The sequence below is a fragment of the Emys orbicularis genome, chromosome 1 (assembly GCF_028017835.1).
Source record: "Emys orbicularis isolate rEmyOrb1 chromosome 1, rEmyOrb1.hap1, whole genome shotgun sequence".
Lineage (NCBI taxonomy): Eukaryota > Metazoa > Chordata > Testudines > Emydidae > Emys > Emys orbicularis.
The window spans coordinates 352,995,496-353,014,886 of NC_088683.1; the positions used below are offsets into that span (position 1 = coordinate 352,995,496).

General features: G+C 41.3%; 1 protein-coding gene across 4 annotated transcripts in view; it reads left to right on the plus strand.

Moving 5' to 3' along the window:
* TENM4 (teneurin transmembrane protein 4) overlaps window positions 1-19,391 on the plus strand; it is a 427,958-nt gene that overhangs the window by 185,304 nt on the left and 223,263 nt on the right. For 3 of the 4 annotated variants that reach the window (XM_065406816.1, XM_065406791.1, XM_065406800.1), the window contains exons 5-6: window positions 6,548-6,646; window positions 8,600-8,835. In XM_065406816.1, coding sequence (XP_065262888.1) covers window positions 6,548-6,646; window positions 8,600-8,835 — 335 coding nt within the window. The remainder of the gene's footprint in view (window positions 1-6,547; window positions 6,647-8,599; window positions 8,836-19,391) is intronic. The other variant, XM_065406809.1, reaches the window with a different exon arrangement.

Sequence of the window (19,391 nt, forward strand, 5' to 3'; positions counted from 1 at the left end):
CCTGATTAGCCCTTCCTCTCACCCGCTCTTGATATTTTGCTGCTGCAGCTTCTGGATAAGAGATGAAGCTGCCAACTCTCTTGCCCCTTTCCCACTGCTTGTGTTCACAGTGGGAAGAGAGACACCGGTGAGAAAAAGTGAAAACACACACACCTGGACACACCCAATCTCTCTCGCACAGACACACCCACATACAATGAATCCTGAATATGTGCATGCACTCAACACTAAGGGCTTGTCTAGATAGTGAGTTAGTGCGTGGCAAGCTGGAGTATAAATCCACAGCATGCTAGCCTGCTGCGCACTAATTGGTTGTGTGGGCCCTGATACCACACAATGAAAGTTCCGTAGTGTGCTTTGATCTACTTCCGTTTCAAAGCAGAGTAGATCAAAGTGCCGTAGGGAACTTTTACTGTGCAGTAGCTGGGTCCACATGGCCAGTTACTGTGCTATGTTTACACCTATTGCTGCGTACTATCTCACCGTGTAGACATGCTCTAACACACACTATCTATCACAAACAAACATGCACACAATTTTTCCAATTCACCAATTCTCTGTCCTCCCCACCAAATCTGTTGGCTTCTAAGCTGGGGCTCATTACAGTTCCTCAACCCCACTTCCTCACACCTGGGCCGCCTCAGCAGTTTTGACTCAAGACTTTCCCTGATGGCAAGTGCCTCTACTCCTGTTCAGCTTGCAGAATTACCTCTTCATTCTCCAGAGATCGCGCTCTACCATTCCTTTTGCCCAAGGAGAAAGCCACTGGAGCCCTTCTTTGGTCCCAACCTTGATATCTGTTTCTCCCCCTCCCTAGGGCATATCAATTCACTTAACTGCCTCAGTTGGGATGAACAAAGCACCAGGATAGATTCCAGACAGAAAATAACATTTACTAGATCCCAAAACCAAGCTAAGCGCCAAATTTGTCAGTCCATTGCATGCATGGACTCTCCCTGAGCTCAATGGGAGCTCTGTGCATCCACTCTAGGGCAGAATCTGCTCAGTTGAGTCACCAAAGCTGCACTGCTGAGAACATTGTTTTTAAAAGCAGGTGTATGTTTTGATCTATCTGGGTAAGAGCCATGTTTGCAGGCGCCTCAGAACCTCCAAATTATGTCCCAATTTAACATTTTTATGGCATTTCAGGCTAATTGATTTCTCAGGGACTGACTGATTAAGACCCAACTAAGAAGCTGGCCCCAAAAGATTAGGACAAAATTACATGTTAGTGCTATAAATGTGACTTGGCCACGGTTGCAGTAATTTTATTAGGGTACTAACTCTGGTGCATATATGCTCAGGCAGTGAACTTTACAACTTGTTTCTCTAGTAAGGAAATGTACATCATAGCTTATTCTGGGCCCAATTCTGCAGCCCTTCTATGAGTAGTCCATTTAATTTCGGTGAGATTACTCCAGGATAAGGCCCTTAGCTATGTAGGGGCCTAACCTATTTTTAAATATGCTCCTTCCATATTGTCTCGGGATTTGAGTACATAATATATAATGAACAGTATGAAAATAGTTAATATCAACTAAGGCCCTAACTCCTAGAAGAAACTGAGCCAAAAATGATAGCTAAATTGAATAGTAGTCAGGTCTAGCATAGAATCATAGAATCATAGAATATCAGGGTTGGAAGAGACCTCAGGAGGTTATCTAGTCCAATCCCCTGCTCAAAGCAAGACCAATCACAACCAGCCAAGACTTTGTCAAGCCGGGCCTTAAAAACCTCTAAGGATGGAGATTCCACCACCTCCCTAGGTAACCCATTCCAGTGCTTCACCACCCTCCTAGTGAAAAAGTTTTTTCTAACAGCCAACCTAAACCTCCCCCGCTGCAACTTGAGACCATTACTCCTTGTTCTGTCATTGAGAACAGTCTAGATCCATCCTCTTTGGAACCCCCTTTCAGGTAGTTGAAAGCAGCTATCAAATCCCCCCTCTTCTCTTCTGCAGACTAAACAATCCCAGTTCCTCCTCATAAATCATGTGCTCCAGCCCCCTAATCATTTTTGTTGCCCTCCGTTGGACTCTTTCCAATTTTTCCAAATTCTTCTTGTAGTGTGGGGCCCAAAACTGGACACAGTACTCCAGATGAGGCCTCACCAATGTCGAATAGAGGGGAATGATCACATCCCTTGATCTGCTGGCAATGCCCCTACTTATACAGCCCAAAATGCCGTTAGCCTTCTTGGCAACAAGGGCACACTGTTGACTCATATCCAGCTTCTCGTCCACTGTAACCCCTAGGTCCTTTTCTGCAGAACTGCTTCCTAGCCATTCGGTCCCCAGTCTGTAACAGTGAATGGGATTCTTCCATCCTAAGTGCAGGACTCTGCACTTGTCCTTGTTGAACCTCAACAGGTTTCTTTTGGCCCAATCCTCTAATTTGTCTAGGTCGCTCTGTATCCTATCCCTACCCTCCAGCGTATCTACCACTCCTCCCAGTTTAGTGTCATCTGCAAACTTGCTGAGAGTGCAGTCCACGCCATCCTCCAGTTCATTAATGAAGATATTGAACAAAACGGGCCCCAGGACTGACCCTTGGGGCACTCTGCTTGAAACCGGCTGCCAACTAGACACGGAGCCATTGATCACTACCCGTTGAGCCCGACGATCTAGCCAGCTTTCTATCCACCTTATAGTCCATTCATCCAGCCCATACTTCTTTAACTTGCTGGCAAGAATACTGTGGGAGACTGTACTCATTTTAAAAAAAGAAAAAGGTGGGGAAAAACACCTCTCAGTTGATTCCCAGCAGTCAAATTATGCAATTGTTAGCCTATGTAACCATGTTATTATAATGGTTTTACTCTGCCCCTTCCCTCTTGCTATTTGTTACACTCCCTTGTTGCATCTTGTCTCAATTTAGATTGTAAGGCCTTTGAATGAGAGGTCTTGTCTTCTTTTGTGGACGTACAGTGCCTAGCACAATGGGGTCACCAAATCTACTTGGGGTCTCAGGGCACCTGCTGCCATACCCAAAATAAATAATAACCTGGCTTTGTGGGATCAGTGGTGTAACCTCAGAGTTAAATGCCCTCCCCTGAAAACATCACACTCCTAGTTGTCCAAATCCATGGACCATGAGGGAGAGCGAGCGAGCATCAGAAATCTTAACAATTACACTGATGCATGGAGAGAAAGAGAGGTGGTCTGTCAGGTATCTAGAGCCAAGACTATGCCCCTTGTTAAACTGAAAACTCTGACACATCCTTAATTATAGCATCACTACTGTTCCACCATAATAGGTCTGGTGAATGTCTCTCCAAGCCTGAAGCAGTGTGTTTTATTTGCATATTACTTAACTGTCATAGACATATTGGGGAATTCGTATTATTGCTCTTAACCAGACTGGTCATCTAGAATTTACTGACAAGAAGAAGTCTTTGTATTTAGTTTAAGGCTTTCACTTGCTTCATAAACTACTGTCATGGTTACTTGATCCTGGCTGTCATCACACTATACATTGACATCGTATAGAAAACAGATTATTTGGTGGGCAGTTATGTAGCTTCTGACACGTCAGCTGGAAGGGCATTATATTGTCTTTATGTTTGTTATGACCAGTATCACTTGAGAGTTTTCCAGATAAAGAACAGGTAAAAGATTCTACGTGCTGACTAGTAATTCAGTTGGACAGCATCAAGATACTATTGTTCCCCCACTAAACAAACTATTTGGATAATAAAATATGTTGTAGAGATAGTGGCAACATAATAAAGAGAGACTGCATCGCATGGGTGATTAGTAACGTGTGGCTCTTCTCGGTGTGGCTCATCTCCGACATCCACAGATCTTACCTTTACTTCTGAGAGAGTTCTCAGAGACCAGACACCGTTGTTCAGGTTTGTCCTTCAGACTTGAAAGCAGAATTCTTCCTGCTATGTACAGTAACTGTGTAGATTCTTCCCACTGCAAAAATCTAGCTACTTAGGGATCAAAAAGATCAGCAACTAGTGGAATAATAAGTAAACCACAAAAAGTTCAACGTTTAAAAAATAAATTTCATCCCAGAGAAATTAATCCAAGAATTAAGACCTTTGAAGTATAGAAATATGGTATTGTGATAATCTCATGTCAAAAATGGAACTGTATTTCTGTTGAATAGCCATTTTTGTAATTCCACATTAGCCAGCACAGAGAGAAAACATAAAGAGAAAGCTATATCTTTTAAACAGAGACCAGCACAAGCTAGAAAATGTGTATACAACACTGGATTGCAAACCTCTCCCAGCCCAAATTTGACGGTGTCTGGTTTTGATTTTTAATAACATTGGGACTATTAGCAGAATTCAGATCTGGGTTCAGCTTTTGAATGACCTCGGGATGTTCAGAGTGGAGGGTTGGGTGGGGACAGGTTGAGTTTAATGCAAAAGCTATTATAAATGCAAAGTATAGGTGCTTAAATCTTACAAATACTATGCCCATGAGAATTTCATATGTTGCTGGAAGAAGAGCCCCTCCTCACATCTCCTCCTTCCCTCTTTTTCTTCATTTCTTTTTCCTCACTCCTCTCCCCTTTTCCTCTAGTTCTCTTTCTGCCTCTCTTTTCTCCACTTCTTCTTCCTTTGCTGCTTTAAAAGCAATGTATTGTATGAAAACAAATTTGCTCAGCAGTGAGATCTTACAGGTGAGTCATTTCTCCCCACGCTTTCTCTGCTCTTTATTCCTCCCTTTTTTCTCTGACCTCTCCTTTCTGTTCTGGTAAATGTGACCTTGCAGTGAGCAAATAAATCCCAGCTGAGATGGCCATTTGTTTGGCACAGCTGTAGCTTCAGGACAACGCTAGTCCCAGAGAATTTCAGGCTGTAAGCACCGAGGACCAGATTATACCTCCCTGACTCAAGTTGAGTCAGGATTTTACTCCAGAATTAGCAAGTCTACCCAGCGTAAACCCCTACTCAGATTAAGTAAGGGGTTAGAATCTGGCCCATAGTAAATGAACAGCGCAGTTGTGTAATAATTGCCAATGTAGCTCAGTGTGTGACTGCTCTGTCCCTGACATGCATCAGAAGCTCACATAACCCAGTGTTATCTCCCATCTTATTGACAATTCACCACTGAAATACATGGAATCACCAGTTTTACACAAATTTTAACTATTCATGAACCTTTACTGATTACTGTGTTGTTACGTGCCTTGCCTTTTATCCATTAAAGGCTCTGTGTGCGAGTGTGTAGCTTCTTTATTACATTGAATAACATCCAACTTTTCCTGCATTCTTGGGGAACGAGTGGAAGCAGTAAATACTTTGAGATGGGTTGATATTTCCAGTGCTGTGTCTCAGCTCAAGCATGTTGATCCACTGTACTTGAAAGCTATGAATATGAATCACATTCCTGTCACTGGGATCAACTGCAGATCTGTGCTGTCAGTGCAGCCCATAGCCAACAAAGGCGGGGGCTTGAACTAAACGAGTACTGGCATTAGCGAGAAGGAGAGATGAAAACTAAGGTTAAGGACACTTCATAGAGGGAGGTTTGCATAATGCGGCAGTACTGAAGTTTCCCTTGGTATAGCCTGCTACCTGAATACAGCTTCTGTGACAGAGTTCACCACATGCCTCTCATATCTTGTAAGCCCTTAATCCTGCATAAGTGATCAAGTGTCACAAGGCTGATGTGTTTCTCTTCTTTAGTCTTGGCTTGGGAATTTACTGACGTTTCAAGATGCAGACTCAGATTTACTTTTGTTGTTTGAAAATAGAGAATGGCAAAATCAGGGATGGATTTGATTTTGCAGAAGATGAGAAGGATGTTCTTGTGTCTGGTCTTGTGGCACAGGACTGCAGGCCAGGAGGTCTCGGTTCTGGTTCCCAGCTGTGCCTCTGACCGACTGTGGGACCTTGGGCACGTTCCCCTGTCTGTGCCTCATTGTCTGTAAACTGAGACTTAAGTGTTTGTAAGGAGCTTTTTCACCGTGGGCGGAGGGGCAACCCCACAGCTCCCAGCCACCACGGTGGTGGGGGAAACCATGGAATCGCAGCAGCAAGTCACAGACAGGTCATGGCTTCCGTGAATTTTTGTTTATTGCCCGTGACCTGTCTATGACTTTTACTAAAAATAACCAAGACAAAATCTTAGCCTTAGTGATGACACAAGATGGAACCACGGTATTGACGGTATTTGGGTAGTGTATTCAGTCTTTGCACAGAAACAGACACTGATGCACACTCATTATTGGAGTACAGCTTTGCTAAATTAAGATTTGGTCTTTTGAATCCAGCAGATCAAAAAGTTTCATACATATTTTTTCTGCACTGTCAGCAAAATAATAATGTACATAGACATAAAAACCCGAACTTTATATATATGCACACAGGGATGTGTGTGCGCTCATATATATGTGTGTATACGCATACTTAGAAGTGAACATTCTTAAATGCTGTATATGTATATGTGTAATATCTTATACATATAAATATATGGTCCATCATTCTAATTCCATGCACAACTGCACTATAACCATTGTGGTTTATACGATCACACTTCATAGATGCATGACTCACTGGCTTCATTCATGTTTCCATATGTATGTAGAAACATAGCAAAGCAGACATTCCTAGAGACATTGCAGGACAACCTCATTGAGATGGACATTCTCACCTCCTCCCGACATGACGGTGCTTACAATGATGGGTATGTGACACTTATGTGGTCTTTCTGTTTACTGTACAGTCATTATGATCTTTGCATGAAAGCATTTGTCACTTCAATGATGTTTTAAGGGCAATGCCATTTTTTGCCTCTTCTAAGATGGCTTTAAAAAATGAGGTTCCTGAGCTTGGAGCACAGCATCCTGTACATATTAATGGGACCCTCATTAATATGCTGATGATCCATAGCATCTCATTGGCTTTCTTTGCCATTTTGAAAATCATTTCACTAATAAGCTGTATCTGTAGCAATTTACAGTCCTTTACAAACTAAGGTTACTTGCATTTCAGTGAAGACTTTAAACTACTATGAGGCTGGCTGAACAATACTGCAAATGTTAAACTGATATTTTCCAGGTTCATTGCCTTACAAAGGAACAGAAGTATCTTTTTGACACTGATAGCAGTGATGATAGGGCATTTCTTTAAACCCAGGCCTTTGGTGTTGATTTAACATCCCATTTTGATGGTAACCATCACTTTTTTAATTTAACTTTTGATCATATAACTTTTTAAGTTATAAAGGGCTTCTAAGAAGATTACACAGTACACCAAACCTGTATGACATGCTGTGTGTTAGTGGTTTCCTAATTAAATAATCATCATCAACTGCAATACTGCTTGTTATATTTGTACACTGCAGATGCCTCTTCAGTGGGGACCAAATAAATCTGTAGCTAAATAAAGCAAAGAAATAAATTAATAGTGGAGACACTGCTGCAAGAATTAAAGTTTTAACCTAGACGAATAGTGGAAATAATGAGTCATGTTCTAGCAACCATTATTTTGTACAGTTAATTAACGGGTTTGCCAGAAGTAATATAAACATTGTTCTGAAAGAAAATCCACATCACTTTATACTGCACAAATTGTTCCATGACTTTTCTTCACAGCAATGTTTCTGCATGTGAGAGTTCGTCCCTATTATTACATGTGTGTCTTTGAGATGGAAACCTTGGGCCACATGCTCAACTGGCATAAACCAGCATAACCCCATTGACTTCAGTGGGGCGGTACTGATTTATCACTGCTCAGGATCTAGCCCATAAAATCATGACTAAAAATACTAGCTGCACTGGGCCTGATTCTGATCCCACAGTAGTGGAGTTACTCCTGATTTACACTGGCCTAGAGAGAGGAGAATCAGGCCTACCACCCAGGCTACCACTGTTTCTCCTTCCTGTCCCTTCACTCCTGAAGAAAATCCAGGAATAGAGGGATTCAGGTGCCTTAAAGTTCTCAAGAGCTTTTCCTGAAAATTGGAGTTTTCATTTACAGTTTGACCCAACTCCCATAGAAGTCAATGGGATTCTTTCCTCTGATTTTAGTGAGACTTGCTCAATGTCCTTACATTACTGTCTTCCATAAAACAACTAGGCTAAAATATGGCTGCTGTCAAAATGTAGGGATGGAAAACCGGGGACACTGTGGCAATTTCGACACCGTGAAAGGACTCCCTTTTCCCCATCTCCACACAGCAAAAAACAAACAAACAAAACAAAGCTCTCTTGCAGCAATCAGTATGTTTGGATAAATGTTCATGCTCTCCCCCACCTCCAACTTGCTCCCATTAAAATTCAATTGAAAGTTTCACTGGGAGCAGGAGCAGGCCCTCAGTCCTGCTTGCGTGAATTGATCTGTCCTAGCTATCCTTGGGATCTCTCATTTCACTGTAATGTGAGCTTTCCTGTGGAGACATCTCTTTCTGTCGAAGTGTTCTCTGCAGTATTGTTGGCACTGTGACGTTTTTCCTTTACTCTGTGTGACTTGTCTGTTTTTTATTCTTCTCTTCTGTGCATGGCATCCATGTATTTACAAAACATTGTGTGATGCTGCTTTCTTCACTCCGGAAGCAGCCACCGTCCCTAAGCTTTGAATTCTGCCTCTGCTTTTATTTTCGTGAAGAGTTACCTACTCTTTGTCTTTCTTCCCTCAGGCACTTCCTGTTTAAACCCGGAGGCACCTCTCCCCTCTTTTGTACAACATCACCGGGATATCCCCTGACGTCCAGCACTGTGTACTCACCTCCCCCTAGGCCTCTTCCCAGAAGTACCTTCTCTAGGCCTGCCTTTAATCTGAAGAAACCCTATAAGTACTGTAACTGGAAATGTGCTGCTCTGAGTGCCATTATCATCTCAGTCACGCTGGTGATCCTGCTTGCTTATTTTATCGGTAAGCATATTCCACTTTTCAGCCTTTTTATTCTCTACCCTCAGCGCCAGTGTTGCTAACATTTGGGAACTGCAAGACCAAGTTGGTTACACCCATAGTAACTAACAAGTAAGGCCTCCTGGGGCTTGTCTAGATGGAGAGTTAGTGTGTGGCAAGCTGAGGTGTAAATCTACAACACACTAGTCTGCCGTGCGCTAACTGGCTGCATGGACCATGCAACTGCGCACTAAAAGTTCTCAAGTGTGCTTTGACATATTCCAGTCTCAAATAGCAGCAAGTCAGTGTGCACTAGGGAACTTTTAATGTGCAGGTGCTGGGTCCACATGGATCTTTAGTGCGCAGCAGGCTGGTGCACTGTGGATTTACACGCCAGCTTGCTGTGCACTAACTCTCTGTCTGACAAGCCCTGAAACCTGTGTAAGCCCATTGAATTTGGTGGGTGTTGCAATGTGGGGCTCACTTCATTTAATAGTACCACCAAGGTTTAATAGAACCTGTTTCATATGCTGTATGTAAAGAGATTGAATTGTTCCTTTTCTGCTTGAGAAAGTGTTGGAATCAGCTAGAATGAGACAAGCCCTCCTACAATAAACCATAATAGCGAGACTGGGGTCCCGACTGTGCTCCCATCAAAGTCAGTGGGAGCCGAGTCAGACTCCAAATCCTGAAATGTTGGCTCTGTTCTTACTCCGGCAAAATCTCCACTTGGCTTGGAGCTAAATGTTGCTTGTCTTACACGAGTAATTTTATTGAAATTAATGGAACTACTTGCATGAATAAGGGGAACAGTCTGGGAGTTGTATTAGACTGAGGAAGTAGTTCAGGGGCTTTCGCTCAACATTTTGAGGGTTAGTGGAATAAATTAACTTTGAAATACAGAAGATCTGGAAAATTTGCTGTCCTGTTGCAGCTGTGCAACAACATTTTTGTTTGAGTTTTTTCTGCAATTGGTTTCCTGGATTTCTAAGGTTTCCAGTGCTTATTGCAAGGAGCAACTGAACTAGTAAGGTGAGAATAGTATTCCTCAACTTCTAAGGTCTAGGTATTACCTTTCATTTCTCTTCCTTCTTTGCTGATAACCCTGGTATTAGTTTATATAGGTTCTCTGCTAGACTCCTCTTTTAAAATGGCAATGATGCAAACTGTTGTGTAGCCACAGGTGAAAGAGCCTGTTCTGTGTGGCACAAACAAGCTGTTGTCTTTGATTTCACTGTAACTTCCTGTAGGCTAAAGATCTGTAAAATGTTGCGATAAGAACTAGCAAATGGTTACCTGGATTGAAAGATTTTTCGCTTTCATTTCATATGTGTATAATTATTACTACAGTTACCACCAATGATCAGTTTCACCATGTTCCCTTTATGTGTGCTGCTCTAATGACTGAATCTTTTCCACTGCTGACTCGTATTATACTTCGGTCACTTTTGTGCTTGCTATAATAGGAGCAGAAATGATTAATTAACCAGCATTAAATCAGTAACAGTTTGATGGAATGTACAGTCAGTTTTATCATTTGCTACTTACGTTTGAGCCTGTCTGTCTCATTTATCTAGCATTCTCCTTGTGCACTGAACAGGGTTCCATTGGACATTGTCTCTCCGTGTCAGAGGTATCTCTTCATAGCTCACTTAAAACGTTGGTGTCCATTAATGATGACTGTGGATGTATATACACTTTGCTGTGTTACAGACAGGTCTGGAAGGCTGACTTGCCCCTTAATGCTCTCCTGTTCAGAAACCTTTTCCAGCCGTTTTGAAGTCCTGATTTAATTCATAGTTAATATGGTTAAAAATTATGTCCATGGGTTATGCTTAGGTCCTTTTTTCCCCATTTGGATGAATCCTGTGGCATCTGCCAAGCACTGTGTGTTGCTGGCAAGGTGCCAGGAATGCTGATCAGGTTGAACTGTCGTAATTATGGGTCGTTATTGCTAATTTCTAAAGGAACTATCAATTATTAAAAATAAAATTCATCGGTTCAGTACAGCATAAACATATTTAACAAAGAGTATCACTGCCAGGCCCAATGATTTAATCAGCAGGCAAAAAAGCAGTTATTTAATTAGATTTTGATGAAAAATTGTGTTTAATTTCAAGTATAATCAATTATTAATTACTGTAATGAGAGACTCTGACTGGGTTTACTAATTAACTCATTTAAAAATTATGAATAACCTTTTCATTTGTAATTATTTTTTACATCCTGTCAAGTTGCAGATAAGAATTGTATCACCTCCCCAAAAAAATTTACTTTGATCAACTTCTGACAAGATGGGTTGTATCCTGATCAAAATTATGACGTTTTTAATAACAATGCATTTTTTAATTTTCTGGTCTGTTTACAAAATAAGTGCTTATTTATTGTTAGATCACTGATATTTATGTACTTCTGTATTTGTTTGTCAGAGTATTCAGATATCCTTACTCATGTTGAGTAGTATCTCACTGCTATTGATTTCCCTGAGACTGTTTGAATCGTTAAGGTATTGTTGAACATGAGTAAGAGTGGCAAAATATAGCCCTTATTATGTCTAGTGAATGTTGATAACTTGGCCAGTTGCCACTGGCTCTTGCCAGTTAAAGTAATTATGAAAATTCTCTTTTATGACCATTGGCCCAATCCAAAAGAAGTTGAAGTCAATGGAAAGACTCCCATTAAAGTGAGCAAGCTTTGGATCAGGGCCCCTGGCAGTGATTTGGAGTTTAATTCTCTTTCATCCACCTAGCAGTTGATACTAGTGCTCCAGTCCACTGGGGAAGGTAGTGCACCAGAATGCCATTCACAGCACAGCCCTCCATTCAAATGAAAACAAAAACAAGAAAACTACCTCAAGCAGAGTTTTCTTAACCTGAAACGAGCCAGAGACTTCATGAACTCCACTAGGGACTTTGCTATTGCCAATATGTTTTATGTGCCGGGTGCTCAGATACAAAACAGACACACACACAGATATTAGAGAGATGAGGTGGGTGAGATAATATCTTTAATTGGCCCACCTTTTGTTGGTGAAAGAGACAAGCTTTCAGGCTTACACAGAGCTCTTGCTTAGGTCTGGGATGGATGGACGGATACATCGATCAGCATGAAAACAAAGAGCCATTTGGACCTTTTTGAAACTCTTTGCAGGAGACAGTTGCATTTTTTTAAAACACATCTGCAGCATCCACTATGTTATCTATTTAAGACTGAAAAGCCATAGAGCAGCAGGTGTATTTCCATTTTACCAAAGAGTTTATGCTCTTTAATAGTCTGTGGCTTATTTATCTTGCTGTTCTTTCATTTCAAAGATCTGGGGGTGGGGGGCAATTGGGAAAGAAGCAAGAGTCCATATAAACTTAATGACTGGCAGCATGTGTAAACATTGTGCTCTAGCTGAAGCTTTTGCAGGATTGAATCACTGGTCTTGAGAGATAATGGCAAACAAAATAGAAAAAAGCCTATTAAGCATCAGAGGCTATTTTTCATTGGAATTAACCAGCTTTAAATTCACTCTCTACTATCTTTTCAAATATTCATTGAGACTACACTAAGTCAATTGCAACAATGCACACCAATAGCAGAGCACTGCATGCACTGACAGCTAATGCAAAGGAAGAGCCTTATATCCAAATCCTGAAGACACTTCACAGGCTGGTCTTGTAAGGTGCATACGCCAAAGAGAAAACTGTATTAGGTCAAGGCTGCAACATAAAAACTGCAAGGGCAGTGAAATCAGAGCCACTGAAAGGAAAGACTTCTTTAGGCAGCCTGTAACTAATCTGCAAATTTGCTGTTCCTGGAGGTCATGGAAACACATGTTGTGGCTGTAATTTTAACAGAAATTGTTCATTTGGGGACTGTTTGTACTATTTTCAATTATACAAGGTACGGCAGTAACAAGGATGAACAAATCCTGTGCTCCAGAGTATTAAACTGTGTAGCTGGTTGGGGGAGTCAGGAAGGAATTTTTTCTCCCATGTACAAAAAGGCACAAGTGGCAAACTCCAAATCCTGCCTCCTTTTCTGCAGGCGTGGAGGGCTTTGCTTGCACTGGAACGAGTCTGGTTCCACTGTGCAGTAACTGAATAGAATTTGGGGATCCCGCATGCCCCTGCCCGCCCCTCTTCCAAGGCCCCGCCTCTGCTCACTCCATCCCCCCTCCCTCTGTTGTTCGCTCTCTCCACCCTCACCCACTTTCAGCGGGCTAGGGCAGGGGATTAGGGTGTGGGAGGGGGTGAGGGTTCCAGATGGGGGTGCGGGCTCCAGGATGGGGCCAGACATGAGGGGTTCAGGGTGTGGGAGGTCGTTCCAGGCTGGGGCAGGGGGTTGGGGTGTGTGAGGGTCTGAGGGCTCCAGCTGGAGATGTGGGCTCTGGGGTGTGGCTGGGGATGAGTGGTTTGGGGTGCAGGAGGGAGCTCAGGGCTGGGGCACAGGGTTGGGGTGTGGAAGAGGATGAGGGCTACATTTGGGGGGTGCAGGCTCTGGGGTGGGGCTGGGGATGAGAGGGTCAGGGTTGCAGGAAGGGGCTCCAGGCTGGGGCTGAGGGGTTCCCGGCTAATGGGAGCAGCAGAGTCAGCGCTCGAGGTGGGAGCAGTGCGTGGAGACCTCCTTGCCACCCCTGCACCTAGGAGCCGGACATGCCGTCTGCTTCCGGGAGCTGCCCGGAGCCAGGGCAGGTAGAGAGCCTGCCTTAGCCCTGCTGCGCCACCCACCGGACTTTTAGCAGCCTATTAAATCTCCCAGATTGCTTTCAATAGCCCCCAGGAGATCGAGGCCAATTCTGGTAGACTCCCGGCCAATCCGGGAGGGTTGGCAACCCTAATATGTGGTAGGAACAAGGGCTGCTAGGACAGCTCTGTGGAGAAGCTCTGCTATCACTCCACATCTTGGGAGAAAAAATTCTGTCCCCATAGAGATCATAGGCATTAGAAATGGAAAAGACTTGTTAGATTATCCAGCTCTTTCATGTCCACCAGCTGCTTGGCTAGATACTAGGAACAGTATTGGTTTCTAAGTGAATTAGGGATGAAGAGTAGTTGCTTTCATCTGAAACAGAAGAAGTATCTTCCTGATCCAGTTACCAGGCCAGATGGATGTATAATTTGATGTAGTAAAGCACTTGCTATTTTCCTGCATTTTAAGCATGTGATGCGGTTGCATTTCACAAACACCAAAAGAGATGTGCATTTGATTCAAATTAAAGATACGGATGGAAAATGTATTACAGAGCCAAAACAGCCACTCATTTGATTGGAGTCAGATCGCTCTCTGCTGTTTCAGCTCTCCATTTATTTAAACTCCTTACAGCCACTGTTTCACTTAGAGCTGCATTGCTCACGACCGGCAAAAGGCTTCAACAGTAAAACGGTTCCAGCACTGTGATGTGTTTATAAAGCAGCTTTCTTTTTGTTGTTTAAAGATTGTCCCAAAAGCTAACTTGAGCTCAGTTTATCCTTGATCCTTTGACGCTGTATACTAACCCTAGTTCAGCTCAGCTTTCCGAAATTTCTAGCTATCTAGCTATGCATTTCTGATACAGCAATTACCATGGTGTCTGGGCACCACCTGAGATCAATAGGAAAGTCACTAATGCTTCATTCTTCAGCTTGTACTGTATTTATTTAGCCTATGTTTATACTGAGATATTAAGGCTTTCTTTCACTCACCTTAAAATATAGCCCAATATTTTGCCCTACCAATAAATTTCCTTTTCTTTTTTCACTTTTCTTTTCTAATCCAGGATTAAGGGTTTTGTTTGTCTTCTTTTAATTTACAGGACCCTTTCCATTCCTTATTTCCATCTAATCTCAGCTAAGAAAGACACAAACAACACACCAAAGAATCCTTTCTGGCAAAGCCTTTATACATTGTGATCTGTTTTTTAGAGCAAGGGACTTGGCATCACAATTCAATTAACATTTGTGTCCTGCAATTATTTCATGGGTAGTGTGAGACTTAATTAATTACTATGTGCAAAACACTGAGACCCAGTGTCGAAAGGTACAATAAAAGAGCAAGTATTATTATTCTTCATCCACAACTGTCGTTCTGATATAACACCTATATTTAGACCTAGATTCGATTTTTATTGGTAAATTACAGTAAATGTTGACTTTACTGTACACACACACATTGAAAAAATATTAGAAATCTACAGATAAACCAAGTGAGAAAAATGCTGCTTGAAAACTTCTTAGAATCAGAATCCAATGATTTAAACTTTGGAATTAAGCTTTTTATAAATGGATTAGCAAATGAATAGTAAAAACAGGTATGATTTGTTGATTTAAGGATACTTACTCTGTGTATTTTGACGTGTGATGTTGATGATTTTGTTTTAACAGTTTAGAAAGCTTTAACTTTTGAATCTCAGCGTCTACTGTCATTAAATAGTTGTCGGGCTCTTCTCCCACCCCTCCCCCCCAATTTCCTGCAAATGTGAAAATTTAAATAGTTAAAAATAATGGTTAAAAATGCTTAACATCCATAGTTTTGCACAATTGTGAAATTTTAAATCTAAAAATGATTATAAATACACAACAATATTATCTGTTGAAGTTATAAAAAACATTGAATTCTGCCAAGCCTACTTATAGTGCCTAAAGAGCACAATCAGGTTGGGTCCCACTGTGCGCAACGTTGTACAGACATATAATAAATGACAGTCAATGCATCAAAGAGCTTACAGGCTAAATGAAATGTGTTCCTTTCTGTCTTTCCAGTTTTTCATACAAGTGCCCATCACCATAGCATCTGAGCACCTCCCAAAGACAAACTACAATTGATATTTTAAAAAGTATTGTAATTCATAGGCTCCTGTATTATCAGCATGAGAACGATGGCCTGATTCTTCTCTGACATGCATCATTATTAAACAGGATCAACTTCATTTACATTAAAACTGGTGCAACTGAGATGGAAATCAGTCCAGAGTATCCTAACCATGCTGTCTGGTCCCATTAAAATCAATGGCAAAGCCCCCATAGATTGCAGCAGGATCTGGATTGGGCCTTAGGAAAGTTTACAAACAAAAACTGTTGTGATTCTGGAAAGTGGTCCGACTGAAAGCATAATATATCAACTGGATGCTGACCCTTCAGTCTGGTGTTAAGTGATCTTGGTGATAATCTCACCCCTGAACTCCACATTTTGCCCATGTGAATTACCTCTGGGAACCGGAGGCATGAAAAGAACTCTTAACTAAATGGAAAGATGCCATCAAAATGCTGCTATTGACTGACCCTTGAAAAATGCTTGATTGAGACAATTCAGAGGAACCCCTTATGTTTTTTTGTCCTACAGTAAGGATGGTGGGGAAACTCTGAGCCCTTTCTTCCTGTGGGCTAGCCTCCTTCATACTCTGCTCTTATTAAGGAACAACGCTTAGGGCAGCTGCTGTGTGTAACGTGTACAAGATACATGTTGAGTAGCACTGAGCGAGAGCAAGCTGCCTGCAGGGATCTGGCAATGGAAGTTTTCATTGGGCAGTTCTAGGGTGAATCACTTTAATGTTTAAGTCACTTTACCAACTTTCCCCTAAAGTTATATAAAATACATAAGGCTCTCTAAAGTGCAGAGCAGTACCTCACTATCTCTGAGAGAGCAGAGGAGGCTGCACTTTAGGACTGTACTTGTAAGCAAGGCAGCAATCATTAGGGAGAAGAAACAAGCGAAGGGCAAACATTTGTCAGGGTAAGTCATTGCCAGTCCTTCCCTTCACGCTTTTTCTTCCTCTGCTGCTGCTTTAGTCACGTTGTGAAATAATTATAATTGAAATTGTTTCTTGCTTTCCACATCCAGAAAGAGTCTTTCTTGTTATAAGAGAGTGAGCATCTCTTTTTGTTTTTGTGGGGGGTTTTTGGCTTAGCATTTTGTCTTTGGACAGCAGCCACAGTTAGCTTTATAGCCCAAGAAACAGGAAGCTGAGATGCTTTAATGGCAGCTTTAAAATAAAGGTGTTAAAGATACAAGATCCGACTTTTTAGCTACCCTTGTGGAGATCAGTTCATTCAAATGGGTGTTGGGGAACTAACTGTAGTCACAGTGGTATAGATGGTTCCCTTAATTTCAGCCCTAACCAATATCTGTAACCTGACATTAACAGCGTTGGGTCAAGGAACTATATGGTTGTATGTAAACTGTTGAAAGAAAAAATCTCTCTTTGTCAGAAAATATGGCTTAAAAAGAAATAGAAATTATCTTCTGTTTTAGCAGCAGCTCAAAACAACAAATATAGAAATCTTTTTAAATTAATCTAACAATGGAAGTGTTGTCCAAGAAGCCAAATGGTTCCAAGTATAAAATCTAAAAAGTACTTTGAACTTTCATAATTATAATGCATGCTCATTTTATAGCTCAGATTCCAGAGTTTTACAAGGATAAAATCTTGGCTTTTTCCATGTTCATGAAAGCCACATACGTTCCCAGCTGGGTTTTGCAAAATCATTGCACTGGAAACTGACAGTGCTCATGTAGTCACATTTTCGTGGGGCTCTTCATGCGAGCATGTTGAACTGCTTACCAGATGCTAAAAAGCAATACATTTTATAAAACAAACAATGAAAATGGAGTTGTAATATGCAAGGGCAGCAAGTTCTGAAACCAGGTCATTGAATTCCTACTTGCAGAAACAGTCAGCAGTCCTTCAGAAGTACACTGGGAAGAATGCTGATTAATCTCATCTCATTGAGCCTGATCCAGTGCTTACTGAAATCAGTGGAAAGACTCCCTTCTTCTTCAATGGATCCAGCTACAATGGGCTTTTCACAGAATTTAAGGCCACAAGGGATCATTACATAAACTAGTCTGATCTCCTGTATATCACAGACCATAGAATTTCACCCAGTTACCCCCGTATTGAGTCCAATAAGTTGTGTTTGACTAAAGCATATCTCCCAGGAAGACATCCAGCCTTGATCTGAAGACATCAAGAGATGGAGAATCCATCACTTCCCCGGTATCTTGGTTCAGTGGTTAATCACCCTCGCCGTTAAAAATGTGTGCTGAATTTCTAATTTACATTTGTCTGGCTTTAGCTTCTAGCCATTGGTTCTTGGTATGCCTTTCTCAGCTAGATTAAAGAGCGCTTCAGCACCCAGTGTTTTCTCCTCACGAAGGTACTTATACATTGTAATCGAGTCACCACCAAATATATCTGGTCCTGCTGATTTAAAAAGGTCTGTGCCCAGTAGAACTTGTGTAACATCCTCTTTAGTTATTAATAGACTGAAAAGTACTTTGTCATCCTCATGTGATATGAGTGCATCATCCTGCTTGTTTTCAAATACAGAACAGAAATATTTATGGAATACTTCTGCCTTTTCTAAATAATTATTAACAATTTTACCTTCTTCATCTAATAGTGGGTCTATTCTATTACTAGTATTTATTTTGTTCCTAGTATACTAAAAAAGCTCCTTATTGACCTTAGCCCAGCCAGCCATGGATTTTTCCTCTGCTATCTTTAGCTTCCCTTATCAATTTTCTGCTTGTCATAACTTCTGATTTATGTTGATTGGTAACTATTTCCCCCTTTTTTCAATTTTTTTTATTTCTAATTTCTGCGTTCACTTTGCCACTGAGCCAGGATGGGCTTTTAGCCAAAGTTGTCTTGTTTCTTGATTGGGGAATTGTGGCTTTTTGACCATTTAATAAACTCTTCTTAAAGAACTCTCAATTTTCATTCATATTTTTGGGTCTAAATTTGTCCTCCCAATCAATTTTGCTCATAATTTTCCTCAGCTTTGGGAAATTAGTCCTTTTGAAACACCAAATATATATAATACTGTTAGGAACTATCCTCTGCTTGCTCATATTGAACCTAATCAGGTCAATACCAGGTTTATGTGAAGGAGAAACACTTTACAGTTTTAGTATAATAAGAATATGGTCCAGATCCTCCAGCCTGGTCAGATGCGCTTGGGGTCTTGGGGGAAAAAATGGCACTAAGTCACCTTTGACATTCCCCAGTATTGGGACTGCAAGGTGCTGGTCTAGTTCCTCATACACGACACATCAGCCATTTTAAAATTAACCCTACTTTCAGCTACCTCCTGATTAATTAACATACTACCTCTGTCTCAAGCATTTAGACTTCTGATCAATCTGTCTGTTTATTTATTTATTATATGGCCCCATGCTTAGCCTCTGTAGCTTTTTATTATTATGACACATGACATCATTATGAGGCTCTCATCACACTTAGAGCATGAAAAACAATGCATAGTGCAGTTTTCACCAGTATAACAGAGAACACAATTTGTCCCAATATCAGCAATAGCTAGAGCCTTGTGAAATGACTTGTTTTTGCTTAATGAGTATGTGTGTGTGCAAGCAATTATTTTTGTGAACGCAATGGGCCCTTGCTAATTCTTAGCTATAACAGAGAGACCCATTGCTAATGATCAAATTAGAAAATATATACATACATAACATGAATATGTGAAAATGCCATCCCTCCCCCCACCGCCTACCCCTGTTATACAGGCAGTAAGAAATTCTGTGCACAGACTTAGAGAGAATGGCTTCTGTTTAGAAATAGCTCAAAACAGTCAAGTTCTGGCTGATCAAGAGCTGGG